At 36.3% G+C, this 15,909-nt stretch overlaps 1 protein-coding gene across 1 annotated transcript in view; it reads left to right on the top strand.

Moving 5' to 3' along the window:
• Positions 1 to 15,909, top strand: part of LOC144962407 (VWFA and cache domain-containing protein 1-like) — an 81,739-nt gene that overhangs the window by 21,379 nt on the left and 44,451 nt on the right. The window contains exons 2-4 of the mRNA XM_078895319.1: positions 6,616 to 6,678; positions 9,693 to 9,841; positions 12,274 to 12,380. Coding sequence (XP_078751445.1) covers positions 6,616 to 6,678; positions 9,693 to 9,841; positions 12,274 to 12,380 — 319 coding nt within the window. The remainder of the gene's footprint in view (positions 1 to 6,615; positions 6,679 to 9,692; positions 9,842 to 12,273; positions 12,381 to 15,909) is intronic.

Here is a 15,909-nt window from a genome sequence, read left to right as displayed (position 1 = left end):
AAAAACCCCATAAAGCTGTCACTGTCACAACCCCACCACATACTTCATCCATCCCCCCACGCTAAAACCCAGCATCTCCTCTTCTCAGAACTCGCATCAATACTACCAACATATTTGGGGTCTTTGGGTCATTTCTTTAGTGTTTCTGAGCCTTATTTATTTAAAATGGTCATTAAGTTTTAGTTTCTCGTAAACCGATAATTTTGTAATTACTAGAGATTGCCGAATCTTACGAAAAATTGCCCATAAAATTACTAAATTTGAAGTTTTCAATTTGGCATGTCTGCATATGAATGTTTGAATGACGAAGATCGGAGTTTATTTTTGATTTGGGTTGATGTTCCGCTTTTATAAAAATTTTTTGTATTTTGCGCATTTTATTTTCCACACAGCGGACAAAATACACTTTTTTGCTAAAAAATACACTTTTTAGGATTCATAGAATATACACTTTTCAACTGGGAAGGGTTTGGCAGGTCTGCTAAAGGGAAGTCTATTTGGAGTGCTCTCACACTCACAGGTTATATTTCCAGAATGGTTTTTGTTATTGATGGTAAAATTGGACAGGATTCCCAAATTTTGTCGACTATCTGACAAAAGACAAAGGCATGTTAAGGGGCTCTGGCTTGGAAACCAAAAACTCAGACTTCAGCAGTGTAACTTTTCATGACAAGTCCCTCAATGTAGCTCCATTCTTATTCATTGGAACATTTGTTTAGATCACTAAAATGTCCACTTTGTGAATCCCCCCCACACAGTCCCAGTCACGTTTGTGGTGGAGTCAAATCTTTAATCGTCATGGCCCTGTGCAAATTTAGTGACAATAACCATAATAATAAAATAATGTTCCATTATCATTTAGAGGAATTTTTCTAACCAATAATTATAGTGTTAATAAACGCTTGATTATTTTTTAGTAAATCAATGGCCTGAAACAATGTGCGCACAATTTAATGCAAATTTTAACAAAAACTTGTTAGACCTGATCAATTTTGCACTTAATGCGGGACTAAGACCCCTCTAGATATTGATTAGAAAATCTCTGGGAACCTCTTTGACGATTTAAAGCAATTCATGAAATGGGGTTATAATTGCGATTTTCTGAAGACCATGTCATGAATTCGGGACTAATTATAACTACACTGCAGAAAAGACATTGCAAGCTGTCCCCAAAGCAACAGTGTCATGTGTATAATGAGATTTCAAAATTATATCAAATTAAAAAATCAAAAACAATCTTGAAAATACATAAAAGGAATTAGAGTAATTGGTAACTTTTTAAAGTTAAAGATAAAAACGAACCATGCAATATGGAATCCTATTCTTTGAAAGAAAATGACAAAACACTGTTTCATGTTTTTGTGATGAGAGTAAGTCTTATATTTAGAAAACGTGGCCCCCACTGTGTAACGAGAAATCTCAACTGGGACTAAGCTTGCCTTATTTATGACTTAGACCAACGAGCAGATGACAGGCAACATGGTCTGAGGTTGTACTCGAAGAAGAAGCTTTATTTATTAAAAAAAAAGTGGTGATGCAGATCATTGAAATAATAACGGATATAATCTCTCAATACAACCCTGATGCCAAATTGGGGGTATTTATTGTTTTTTTTTTAATCCCAAAAAACGCCTTATGATAAGCGGCTACCAGTACTATTTGATATTACAACGCCACTCCTCATAGTTGGCTGGTATTTCTATGTTCTTAAACATCTGGTACTCTCATAGCAATCCAACATCAAACAAAATCAAGGCTGAGAGAAATTTTGCAATGCCTTGCCAATGAGCACTGAATTCCAGACTGAAAAAGTAATATGTTGAGGTCTAATAACAGACCTATATTAATTAATATGTTTGAAAGCCTTAGACAACCCTGCATTTATTTATTTATTTTTTTGTCTTTGGGAAATAATTAGAATGGATGAGAAAATTCAATGTCCTCTATAAGTATGAGTAACAATATTTTTTTTAATTATTCAAATTAGGTGACAAAATTGATGGAAAACCCTTTTACAGAGAAATTAGCCCAAACAAAAGCTTTTACAATTCGCGTCCAAAAAAAAAAAAATAAGTATCACTAATATGTCTTTTTTTCACGCTCACAACATATTATGGGAAAGAAAATCAAGGGACAAAACTATGCGAGTTTTGTGGAAATGTAGTGGTGCACCTACTCTCCGATTTTTGAAATGACGTTAAAAGATTAAGAGGATTTTCTCAACATTCGAATTTGTTATGTAGTCACCACCTTTTGTTTTATAGCAATCTTACAACTACATATTTAACCCCCACCCCCCTACCTCTTTCTTCTATTTCTCTCTTTGGTCTATCTCAGCGTTTCGTACTTATGTCGTTATCAGTACATATCAGTTGAAAGGATTGTTTGTCTGAATTCATCAACAACGTCGGTATTCTTGTACTTGTCGCTGTATATGTAACGCATTTTGGGTTACGTGCTTGTACTGCATACATCATGTAGGCAATTAGTGTGACGCACTTAGACGCTTGTGTAAATGTAGGTATGTCGTATGACAGCCGTAGAATTGTGCATGCTTTTTGTGTACTTTTGAATATATATTGATAGATTCATTATTGGTAGCATGGACATCGCGTCAAAGACTAAAGAGATAAATTACCATCATAAATGGTTATATACCCTGCTCTTTACATCGCAGTTCAATTGTCCCTCCGTTACAGGCACAATTCAAAATAGTAATTTCTCCATCAGTTTTTTTTTGTTTTTGTCGTAGAACTTGTGACAATGGATTGAATTGCACTCTCATATCTTTCCTGGTGTACTGCTGCACCAAAAAAAGTTGCGTTCAATAAGAGTATCAGAGAGATAAAGATTTTTACGTCCCCTCCCCTCCCGTCCCACACACACACATCACCGCCAGCCAACCACGGTTGTACACTGTACTCCACTGTTAAGCTAGTTTTGTGTCTTTCTTTGGCGAGGGGTATGATCTCTGGTCGTGTAACAAAATCAGCGATGTTGAGCGTGGTCAGTGGCTGTATGAGTGACAGATAAAGCATAATTCTGGCCGCAGAAAGTGACGGTTATATATTGTAATTATGTGTGCTTTACATTGTGTATAATGTTACCACTCTCCATTAGCAGAGCAGCAAGTCATTGCTGTGTGTACATATTATGTCTTTATAGCTGTGACACAGTTGTATTGGATTATGTCAGTAATGTGATATCACGTCTTGTCTGCAGGATGAATACAGTACAGCACCTACATGTTATGTATTTTAATCAAGTAGATCATGATACAGAGGGATGAAAGAACGGCTTTTGTCCCCTTTCCGCTTAAAATAAATAAATAAATAGATAAAATAAACCGACATAGCTGCCATGATCCGTCGGCAAATGCGTCCATTACATGGCAAGAAATAATATTAGCGTTATTATAAAGCAAGGGATGCTTTGGGCTCAAGTCCATTTTTTTGGTCATCAACACAATTTAATATTTTAAGTTAGAAAAAAAATGAGAATGAATGTTTAATGGACGCCTTCCAGGTCTTATATATTTTATTGTATTGACGTTTAAACAAATTGAAATAGATATGGGATTTGTACAGCGGCTTTCCACGGCTTCGCCTGCAAGATGAGCTTCGTGTTTTATTTATCTTCCCAACAGGTCATTGTAGATACAGTCTATATAAGACATATTGTTTGCTCCAGCTGTCTCGTAATTTCTATAACTACTGCTTATAGTCATTCATGATAGTATTCATTCACACATGAGTCGCGGGGGTTATGTGTGTAAATCGATTTGCACAACGCTGGAACCAGTCTTCTTTTTTTTTTCACTAATACGTCAATGCCACTTGCTGTTGTTACAAGAAGAGACACCATACACAAAGATGCTAATGCCACACCTTATGTTGTGTTTGCTATCGGCCGAAGGAGGGTTTGACCTCGGAACATTCCTTGTTTAGGTGCTGTGTTCATTTATGGCGCTGGTGTGTTCATTTTTATTCAATACTTTAACGTCAATCTGCTAGGTTGCCGACTGATTAGTGTTTACTCCGTTAAAAGGAAAAGATCATATGGTTTTAGCTACCGTTACCAAAATGGGCATGCGATGGCATTGTAGACATCGTTATGAAACTATGGAACATTAATGTTATTTTATTCTGATCTCGAGCTATGAACGATAACTATACTTTTTATTTTTGCCAATGCTAATAAAATAAACAATGGATATCTGTGTTGTGTTTTGAAAAATAAAGAGAATATATCAAAACCCCATAAGTGACCAATAATATGATGTCTTGATTTGAAAAGAAGCATAACATGTTTCTTCGTTGAGAGCCATTCATAGTGAAGGAATTTATTCCATGGATTGAACTATTTCAACAAGATGTGTAGGCGTCTCTCTCTCTCTCTCTCTCTCTCTCTCTCTCTCTCTCTCTCTCTCTCTCTCTCTCTGTGTGTCCCGCATATTCACCTAGCTCGTCTGATTATTTCTCGCCTCCTTTCAAACACATGATTACAATTTAATCGCATCCAATACCGATTGCCTTTGAAGTGAAGCATTGATTTATTATATCGCACCCTCTACGACATCTCACCCTCCCCCTCTCTCTCTTTTCCTCTCTCTGGGCCCAACCCACCACTCGACGTCGACCTCATTCGCCCTCCTTCCCATCATCCTACTTCTCCCCATGTCCCCAGTTCAAACCAATCAATAAAATTGCTGACTACTCGGGTCCCCTCGGGCCTGCTGCAACAACGCCGCATTCAACCCCACTCTTAATAGGGAAGATGGCGTTAGATCAAAGGGAATTAATTTTACTTCTCACTCCTAATGCCTCGTTATTGGTTATTAATCAGAAACACACGGATCATTGCTTATTTTATGTGTAATATTCTAGAGATTTTAGAAGCTATGTTTTTAGGTTTCATTTTGATTGAAAGCAAGTATAGCATTGAAAAGAAAATTAATTAAAAATTAGATCAGAAATACTTTAAAAATTGATTGCTCGCAGCTGGCGACAAACCTGAGAGAATTATTTTGTTCATTTCATACAGTGAATTGAACGGATTTAGTGAATGTCTTGGCATATATGTACAATTAAAGGGCAAAATAAAATCATCCTTCTAAATGTTATCAAATAATGAACGTATCTAAAATAATGTGTATCATCGGAAATATTATTATACATAGCTTGAAATTTTACATAAAGCAATATCAAAGTGCTCTATATAGATGCTCATGTTAATGAATATGCTTGCTTTCCGATGTTAGATGTTATCGATTGATCGCATTATTCGTTCCCTCCTACAAACATGAGGCACCCCTGAAAACAAGAATGTTTGTTAACTATTTGATAAGGATCACTAGATTTTGGTAGCTTGGGATTAAGGGGGTTTTAAAAAAAATTGAGAGAGAGAGAGAGAGAGAGAGAGAGAGAGAGAGAGAGAGAGAGAGAGAGAGAGAGAGAGAGAGAGAGAGAGAGAGAGAAAATAAGCGTTTGTGTGTGTGTGTGTGTGTTTGTATTATCTCGGACAATAAGCTTATTGCTTACATCTTTCAAGTTGTCCTGTTTATTAATCTCTATGTTTAAGTTTTAGTTTGACATTTCTCTCTCTCTCTCTCTCTCTCTCTCTCTCTCTCTCTCTCTCTCTCTCTCTCTCTCTCTCTCTCTCTCTCTCTCTCTTTTTTTTTTTTTTCATCCCTCTTCCTACCCGGCTCATCCTTCCTTTCTCATTCTCTCTAATCCCTTCACCTCGCCTTAGATCTTTCCAATCAAACGCAGGTTAATAATGGGAGATTCTAAATTATGTCCCAGGAAACACGCCTACTCTTTATGTCGTTCTGTAATATATTTTATATTACGCAGGGTTGGAGATAAAAGGGGATGGATAAACAAATATCCACTCTTTGATCTTTTCTTTTTGAAAAAAGGGCTTTTAACTTAATGCTACTGGCTTGCATGTTTGGTTTTTTTTTATTTTTGGTCTTTTCTTTTCTAGTTTAATTTTGCAAAACAAATGCATATGTATGTACGTACGTGTTTTTGTGTATGCAAGAAAAGAAAGTAAAAACTTAAAAAAAACCTAAAGAATAAAAATAAACAAACAACAATTCCCCCTTCCCCGTAACAGAAAAACAAACAAAATAATATAATAACAACAATAATAATAATAATAATAATAATAATAATAATAATAATAATAATAATAATAATAATAATAATAATAATAATAATAATAATAACAATAATAATAATAGGAGAAACAAAATGAAAAAGGGTAATTAAAAAGGAGAAAAAAAAAAAAAAAAATATATATATATATATAATATATATATATATATATATAATATATATATATATATATAATATATATATATATATAAATGAATTCTTTTAAAAAGTAAAAGGAGCATGTTCTAGATTGCACATTCTTGCAATTCCCGTCATTCTGTTCAATATTATTTGTAAGGTTTTGTTCTCGCACTGTGCCATGTATAAACGCGTACTTAGCAGAGACTGCTATAGAGAGTAGGTGATGGTACTCTAAATTTTCAAATCCATGTCTCTTTATCTTTATGATATATACTTTTTTATAATTATATTTTATTTTCTCTCTTTATCTCAGGCCATATACGATTCTCTGCCCTACGAAGAAACAGTATGGAACGACAGGGAGCGACTAGAAGAGGTGAGTTAGATCATCAATCATTTAGTCATACAATACTGTCATGCAAATAAAAAATCAAAACAAGAACAAAACAACCCCGTAAAAATCTCGGTTTGAACAAGTTACAGCTACCTTCATCTAATAATGTATGATTTTTACGTTTTCTGGTTTATAGTCAGCAGAATACAAAACTTACATTTAAAAAAAAGACTTCCTGATCCTGAGAATATCAGTTCTTGAAATATTACTTCTACTCTGCAGTAGTCTGAAAACAAACATTAAAAAAATTTTGGCCAGAAAACCAGTCTTATCTTGTCAAATACTCCCAGATCTTGGATTTCGCGAAGTCCCAAGTTCCCAAGTTTTGAGAGTTTTTGCCAATATGGACGTCATTTTAAAAGGGCGTTATTTGAGTGTCGAGTTTGCTGGTTAAATTAAAAAAAAAAGAATGTTTTTCTTTTCTGAGTACGGCAGTGGCGTATATCTTGCTGCCAAATTGATGAAGGGGAAAATGTGTTAATTGTTCGTGTGTTATGGTGTGTACATCGCGGGTTTTGGACACGTCACAACTAAGTTTAAAGTATACGCCTAGTTGTTTCATTCAGTTCTTCTATATTCAGCTGTTTCATACATTTGGGAGATTCTGCAATGGGAACTCTTTGTCGATGTGGTTCACATTTACAAAACTCAAAAATGGAGCGAAGTCTTGCATTTTCTTTGTGACATTTTTGGTTCTGTTTTTCTTTTTCATGAAAACACAGCTTTTGTGTAGTATTTTATCCACGATAAGTTTGGGGCGAAAGGAAAAAGACACCAGAATTTTCGAGAATGTTTGAGTTTCCATCATTATATTTGGCGAAGTAAGAAGCTTTTTTTTTTGCATACATTGGGTTATGGAAATTATAATTTTCTTAAAGCGGCGAGTAGGAGGAAGACGGCGGTAGTAATAATGGTAATTGTGACAATTATACAGATGATGTGGTGCAATGAGTCTATTTTTTTGAATATATGGGTTCCGCAAGAAGTGACCCCAAGCTTTAATGGAAAAATAATGCGCTTCCCTTTGGAGAGAGAGAGAGAGAGAGTGAGAGAGAGAGAGAGAGAGAGAGAGAGAGAGAGAGAGAGAGAGAGAGAGAGAGAGAGAGAGAGAGAGAGAGAGGGGTTAGTCATGAGTTATGGGGCAGTCAAGCCTATAACGCCCTTCTTGCGTCATTATGCAAATTGGATCAAAAGAAAAGGCTCTGGACAGGGTGATTTAGGGTATTGGTTTCTGAAAGGTAATTTTTTTCCTTTTGTCTTTTTTTTTTTTTCAAAATTTTGTTTATTTCTTTTAATGAGATTTCCATATCCTCTAGTTCGTATTTGCTGTTGTTGTATGCTTGATCAGAAGAGGAGGAGGAGGATAAAGAGAGAGAGAGAGAGATAGATAGAACTAGAGAGAGAGAGAGAGAGAGAGAGAGAGAGAGAGAGAGAGAGAGAGAGAGAGAGAGAGAGACCCTTCATCTTATTCCTTGAGCGACAAAGGCTCCGCCACATGGCCTGTTTCCAATCCATTTCTACTGGACCGCCGAACGTAATGAATTATGGATTGAAATGGCCCAGCTAATGGTTTTCTCCGTCGATTCCTCCAGAATCGTGGCTTTGTCCGTAGCTCGGCGGTATGGAGTTTCGTCATGCTACAAAGAATTAAGCGACCTTTAGCACGGCAAAGATACCTGAGACTTTGATCCCGGGTTTTTTGTCCTTTGGTAAGGCACTTTACAGACTTTACCAATGATTTGAATTGTCCAGCTGATGTAACCCCCCTTAGATTCCTACCAATGCCCAAGCCTTAAGTTGTGGCGTCGTCTGCGGCTCAGCAGTATGAAATCGTGTCATGCTCCAGAACATTAAGTGCTGATGAGCGTTGCGATTGAAAGGATGAGTGACAAAGATCGCTAAGATTTTGACCGATCCCAGCGTTTTTTTCCTTTAGCCATTTGCTTTACAGACATTGCCGTGGATCAAAGAGAGAGGGAATGGGGATACCCCTCTCATGCGCATAATGAACGGTGCCCCCGTTTCGAACCGAAATAAGTCCCGGCAACCCTTGTACGCAGAATCCCTGACTACGGACAGAGCTGCACATACGAGATGGGGACGAATTCAATCCCTCGTGGGGGCGGGGACCTACACTCCTCTAAGCTTGGTGAGAATTTGCCAGGCTTTGATACCAGTAAGAGGAGACACTGGGTAGCTGCGAATCGGCTTCGGTCGAGGAGCTGCCTAACGGCCGGTGCGTTACATCAGTGGGGTCTAACTTCCTGTCCAATATGTCCACGCTGTGGGCAAGAACCCGAAACGGCAGAGCATCTAGTCGAAAGGTGTGTTGTGACGATGCTACCAGGCGGGTTCGCGACGGTGCACGAATGCGGACCGGACTTTGCTGATTGGGTCGATCGTCATAACATAATAGTGTGAACCATAAGAAGCTGCTGCCGTGGATTTAAATGGCCTAGCTAATGATTTTCTCCGGAGATTCAAGTCTTACCAACTCTGTTTTCCTAAATTGTGGCGTCGTCGGTATCTGGTCATGCTGTAAACAAAAAAAACTGATGTTGAGCGTCGCAATTGATAGGAGGGGTGACAGAGATCGCTCAAATTCTGATCCCGGCGTTTTACCTTTTGTTAAAGCACTATACACACATTATTTCACTCAAGTCAGCAGGTGGATTTTGAATTATTTTACGGTTATCTCTATCTGACTTTCACTATTCTTAGCGATCAACGTTTACTTATATTTTAGAGCCCCGGATAGCCCACATTTTTGTAGTCTCATTTTGGTCATGGAAATACTCCCCAAACCATAAGATTTTCCTTTTCTCTCTTGTGTTTTTCATCCTCTCCTCCAATTTTACAGAACTTGATGTAATGTCATGACGCAATTATATCAGAATCTGTGTTTATTTTAAAGAATATAAATATTGTTAGTTAGACTGTTTCCTTATTGTCTTTTAAATTTTTTTTGATAAATTGTTTTCGTTTATTTGTTTCAGATAAAGGAAAAGCTTCGTGTACGATTCAAGAAGTATTTACAGGTCTTACGTACCAACAGGATTACTGTTCAAAACTTGTACAAATTCCATGTCAAAGATCCGATAACTCTTGGATATAAATGCTGTAACATGCCGTGCTCTGATTTCAAGTAAGTGTTCTCATCATTTCTATCCCTCCTCTCGTTCCTTTAAAAGCAAACAACCCCCCTCCCCCACCCTTGGAATCCCATACCGCTTACCCCCAGCCCCAAAATAGCAGCAACTCCATAAAAAAAGAAAAAGAAAACAACAACAACCCGTCCCCCCCTCCCCACGAAACAAACCAAAATCCAACCATATACAACGTGAATGACAATCAAAACTTAATATAAGAAAAAAATCCTAAAAAGGCCAGACGTAATAGATACTGTTGAATTTGAATAAAGGGAATTATTATCACATACAGAATAGCAAACAACAGCAGTGATAAATTAAATATGGCCAGCAGATTTTCACTGTGTTGAAATTAATACCAGATTTTCTTCCTGGTCCGCAGGTCAGGTCAATCAATTATGAATATTGAAAGACTTTTTTATTCAGTTCAAAATGGTTTTGTGTATGGAAAAGCTAAAATACGTACATCAATCTGACTGTAAACGTGACCCTCTGGTCACAAACTGTTTTGTGTCGGGATGAACTCACTCACTCACTCACTCGTTCCGATGACCAGCTGATCGTCGGGGTGGATACATGCGGGATGCAGACTTCACGCCATTCGTCAAAGACTCTGTCGGTATGAAGAAGCGTGTGTGAAAAACTAAGTTTAAAGCTAATTAAATGAGAAATATGAAATGTTGGGGTTTTACACTGTGTGTGTGTGTGTGTGTGTGTGAAATCGTTTTCTTTCTCCTCAATAACATTGATTAACTTGACCAACGTTTCATATTTTAGGCTCAAAATTCAATTTGCAACATCCACATCACCCCGACATGGTAACGTTTTGAAACGATGGGTCGCAGATTAATATGTTATAAAGCAGATGTTGCCTGTCAAATTGTTTTAGCCTGATGATAATCAGATAGACCCTTCTATTGTAGAAGAATTCTCCCAATTAAAAAAAAAAAATAAATAAATAAATAAAATTACGCATAAGGGAAAAATGTTGGGTACTGACGTGTATCTTTTCATCCACCTTGAAAACTCTCTAGTCTAGGCACCCTTGGTATCTGTCTTGCTTCTTTCCTTCCTTCAATCTTAATTAAGCCAGTCCTGTTTTATCGGAGACGGGCGTAAAATTTCGGAAATTCTTTTCAAGAACATTGTCATCGTCCAAAGTTACGCGCAAGCCCTTAAAAGGCTGCATCAATATATTATATTATGCCATGTCGTTATAAGTGATCCATGATTATAATTTCATATCGTAAGATGTTTTAGCTTACAGTAACTTACATGAATCGTGGACAAACAAAATCGATTATATAATAACTATCGATTGCATAATAAAACTTGCTTTATATATAATATATTTAGCATAGCTGGCAAATATTTTTATTTTATGCTGTGTATCATGTTTCATGTTACCGTGATCTCCCTTCACCCACCCCGCCATTATCGTGTTTCTCTGTAATCTTGCGGGATAAAAGACTTCAAAGAGATTATTAACGAGTGTGAAGTTTGTTTGATGTTATAATAGCCGGGTTTTTATTTCGCAGCAAATAATTGACTTCAATGACAGTGAGGTGGCATTTTTTGTTTTTGATATTGTTTTTTGTTTGTTTTTTATTTTTTTTGGTCCTCATACTACTATTATTTTGTTGTTGTTATTAGGCGAGTGTGTATTTCGATTCTTAACTGTAACTGTGTCGTGTCGTTTGAGTGAGCTAGGCAATTATTTTAGTCTTTTTTTTTTTTTTTTTTTTTTTTTTTTAGAAAAGATTATCAAGATAACACTCCCACATGTCAAAACTTCTTAAATGTTTGATGCTTTTTGGCGAATTTGGATCCGTCTTCATCTGTCCATATATTTTATCATCATGCACACCTGCTACCTTAAGCATTTAGCTTATATAGCGCAATGTCCACTAAACGCGCTCAAAGCGCATTACAAGAGATCTCTAGCCTATAGCAACACTTAAAATGCAGGACGAGACATGACGCCTTTTGGGCGATATTACATTTTTCCCCCAACTGACATTGCGTTCATGGCCAGGTACTCATTGGGTAAGGAGCCTTTTCTTTATGTCCCGATAGCTCAGTTGTTAGAGCAGTCGCTTCACACATAAAGGGGCCGAGATCGATCCCGGGTGCGGTGCAGTCGAGATTTCTTTTGGATCTCCCACTGTCTACCTAGCAAGCAGTGAATGGGTAGCTGGGTCCGTTAGATCTGGTGGAAAGTACTTTGGGATAGACTAGCGTCCTGTCAAAAGGATAGCAAACATTTGTTATTGTCCGTTTCACGCTATGTAAACTCAGACTACATAAGCCTAATGGCGCTGAAGGAATTAATTAATCTTTTAAAAACTTTTGTTCTTGTTTGTTTGTTCTTGGGTTTAAAACTATTGTCAAGCTATATTTCCTTTTATTTCATTTCTTGATTGTCCAGATCTCACCCCCTGTACGGATGTGGAGTAGCCAAGCACACCAGTTGCGATTTAATACCGCCTAGTATCCCAAGGAGGGCTTTCAATCCCGGGAGAAACCTCACAGAAGGTAAGTTTTTAGTAGAGTTGATATCACTGGACTCGATTCTATCCTAGGTGTAACACTTGCTTTCGGATCGGAAGGTCCTGGGTTCAAGTCTCGCTCAGCGCATAGTTGAGTCCTTGGAGAAGGCTCTTCACTCACATCTTCTCACCATACTCAGGTGTAAAATGAATACCTGGCCGTTACCAGCGTTGTCTCTGTCCGAAAAAAAATTAATATCGCCTAACAGGCTTCATGTCCCGTCCTAAATGTTAAATGTTGCTGTTGGCCATCCAGGGATCCCTTGTAAAACGCTTTGAGTACGTTTAGTCGATATTGCTCTATATAAAAGCTCATTTAACTATTTACTGATCTCAGGGTCTGGTATCCCTTATGGGAAAAAATAATGAAAAGCAAAAAAAAAAAAAATGATTCACCCCCCCCCCCCCCCCCCCCCCCCCAGAAAAAAAAAGCAATAAGCATACAACCCCTTCCCCACCACAGATTACACAGTAGTAGTCTGTGCTCTCTCTCTCTCTCTCTCTCTCACTCTCTCTCTCTCTCCCCACCCAATCAAAACAACCAGCCAAATAAAAGACCCCCCCACCCTCACAAAAAAAAAACAAACAAAACAAAAACAACAAAAACTTACACTACTACAAGACATTTTCCATTATAAACTGATTTTTACAGTAAATATGGATGTTGACATAGAAATAGAGCAAAACAGCAAATGAACAAATAGACACACACACACACACACACACACACACACACACACACACACAAAAACACACACACATTAAAAAGATTGTGAAAAATGATATCAAGGAGTCTGTATACCTCTAGGTATAATAATTAACCCATAACCACTACTAGTACTAGCATTAAAAGTTAACGTTTAAAACTCAATAAGATCCGATAATGACAAAATGTAGCTATAATATAATATATAAATATATATATATATATATATATATATATATATATATATATATATATATAATATATATAGACACACACACACACACACACACACAAAACAAAACAAAGACGTAAATGTGAAAGAAAAAAAATATCTCCAAAATTTGAACAACCCCATTCAATCAGAACTTGTCACTTGTACACTGTACTGAGGGACCTCGAGGCCCTAAGATCTAAGACCAATGCTGCCGTTCTCTGGAAAAACCCATATTATTTTAAAATTTGACCAGAAAACTCGTCCTTCAAATTTCGATCGATATAAATGACCATCAAATCGACTTCGCGAAGTCCCAGGTTTGAGAGTTTTTTTTCCCAGATGACGATCATTCAAATCGATCGATATTTGGAAGACTTTTCTTGCCAAATTTTAAAATATGGGTTTTTCCAAAGCACGGCAGAATAGAGAGACTGTAAAATAAAAGGAGTGAAGGGAGAGGCATACTCGAGAAGAACAAATGATAGTATAGTTGAACCTTGAGAGATTTTATAATAGTAATGAAAGAAATTGGACTAGATTTAGTCTCCTTAAATCTCTTAAACGACTGGATATAATATTAACCCTCTATCGGCTGGACTCATTTCTTTCCAATCAATTCCCCCATCACTTAACTTATTTTTAAACGATATAACTACACTGCCATATTCTGACACCCCCCCCCCCCCCCCCCCCACATCCCCCAAATTTAATTTTAAATAAAAGCGACTAACCCCCCCCCCCCCCCCTAATGAAAAAAAACACCCAAAACAAAAACAAAACAATGACAAAAAAAAACTACACATATTTAAAATTTGGCCTGAAAATTGGCCCATCATTTAGAATGACCCTCATCTTGTCAAAAACAGTTTTTTTTGTGTGTGTTTTTGTTTTTGTTTTGCGTGTTTTTTTGTTTTGTTTTTGTTTGGCAAATTGAGGATAATTTTACTCAATCAATATTTGACAATTGAAAAAAAAGAAATAGCATTATTATTCACAATTCGGCAATGCATACCTAATCGTTTTCACCATGAGCGTGGTAACAGCGTTGCGATTCATAATAACATGGACGTCACATCGCTGTTGCTGCTCTCGGTATGGATCTGACGTTATGTTCAGAGTGATCAAACACCGCATGGGAAGGGTTAATGAAGCAAAAAACAAACACCAGAACGAAAGATATAACATCGATGAGGGTTTTTCCCCCCATTCATCTCTCAAACCAATTAATAGTTTTGATGCTTCTCAATATTATATTAGGAGGAGGGAAAACGTTCGTTCTTGATATAATTTACATATCCAGCGATACAAATTAAACGAGCTGCTTGAGGCTAATCCAGAATAAATTAAACGACTAACATTGTGCAGCATAACTCTCAATCTCAGTTAAACAAGACATATAACATTGCAATAAACGTCTTGGGTTGACAAAATTGCAGAAGCAGTACTCATATGAGTTCTTGAAAAATAATTGTATTAACGATTAAAGAAATAAAATAAAAATACAACACCACCCCAACCCCCCCCCCCCCCCCCCCCCAAACCCCCCAAAAAACAAAACAAAACAAAAACAAAAAAAAAAAAAACCCAACAAAATCCCAACATTTTCTCAAACATTCGTGGTACCTGTTCCTGTTTTTAATTTTTAACATTTTAATTTATTATTATTATTATTATTATTATTATTATTAATTATTATATTATTATTATTATTATTATTATTATTATTATTATTATTATTATTATTATTATTATTATTATTATAATAATTGTTATTATTATTATTAGTATATTATTATTATTTATTTATTTATTTATTTATTTATTATTATTTTTTTTTAATTGAACCATATCGTGCTTTATAAAATTACGTATAACTTCGTCTAGCTAAAAAAAAGAATCCTCTCCATTTTTTCTTCCATTCAAGCTACCATTTATATATAATAGCCGTCTAGCTGTTCTCTACTCTCATGCTTGTATTATTATTTGAACTTATCCTAACTTTTCTTTCATCGCCAGCTACAAACTTGCTGAACTTTGTTAATATTATGATCAAAGGGGGTCATAAATCCAGGAAGGGGGTAATAAAACTTCTCGTCCTTCTTCTTTTCTCTTCTTCTTCTTCTTCTTCTACCGTCGTCTTATTTTTTTTTTCATCTCCCTCCCCCATCCCCTTCTTCCTTTTATTCTTTCTACCTTATGGGTTCTTTTCTTTTTTTTTTTTCTCTCTTCCTATTTTATTTCCTTTTTTTTTTTTTTGCGTCTTTTTAAAAATCTATCTATATATCCTTTCTATCTATTTCTATCTTACTCTCACTCACCTCCTCTACTCTTATTTCTCAAGTGTTCTTACAGTATTATCTTGTACGTCTGCTACATACATAAATCTATACCTGCAGCTAGCACTGTAATAATACTTTCCTCTTAGCACCAACCTTCATTCACACAATGCTTTTAAAAGTCAAAATCGTTTCATCTCCTACTTCGATGGTGATGATGATGATGATGATGATGATGATGATGATGATGATGATGATAATAATAATAATAATGAAAAAGTAATAACAACAATAATACTCTCCTCCTCCTCCTCCCCCC

The sequence above is a fragment of the Berghia stephanieae genome, chromosome 1 (genome assembly GCF_034508935.2).
Source record: "Berghia stephanieae isolate SIO BIC M18660-M18661 chromosome 1, UCSD_Bste_1.3, whole genome shotgun sequence".
In the NCBI taxonomy this organism is placed as follows: Eukaryota; Metazoa; Mollusca; class Gastropoda; order Nudibranchia; family Aeolidiidae; genus Berghia; species Berghia stephanieae.
Note: the sequence above shows the minus strand (reverse complement) of the source record. Positions and strands in the feature narration are given on the sequence as shown.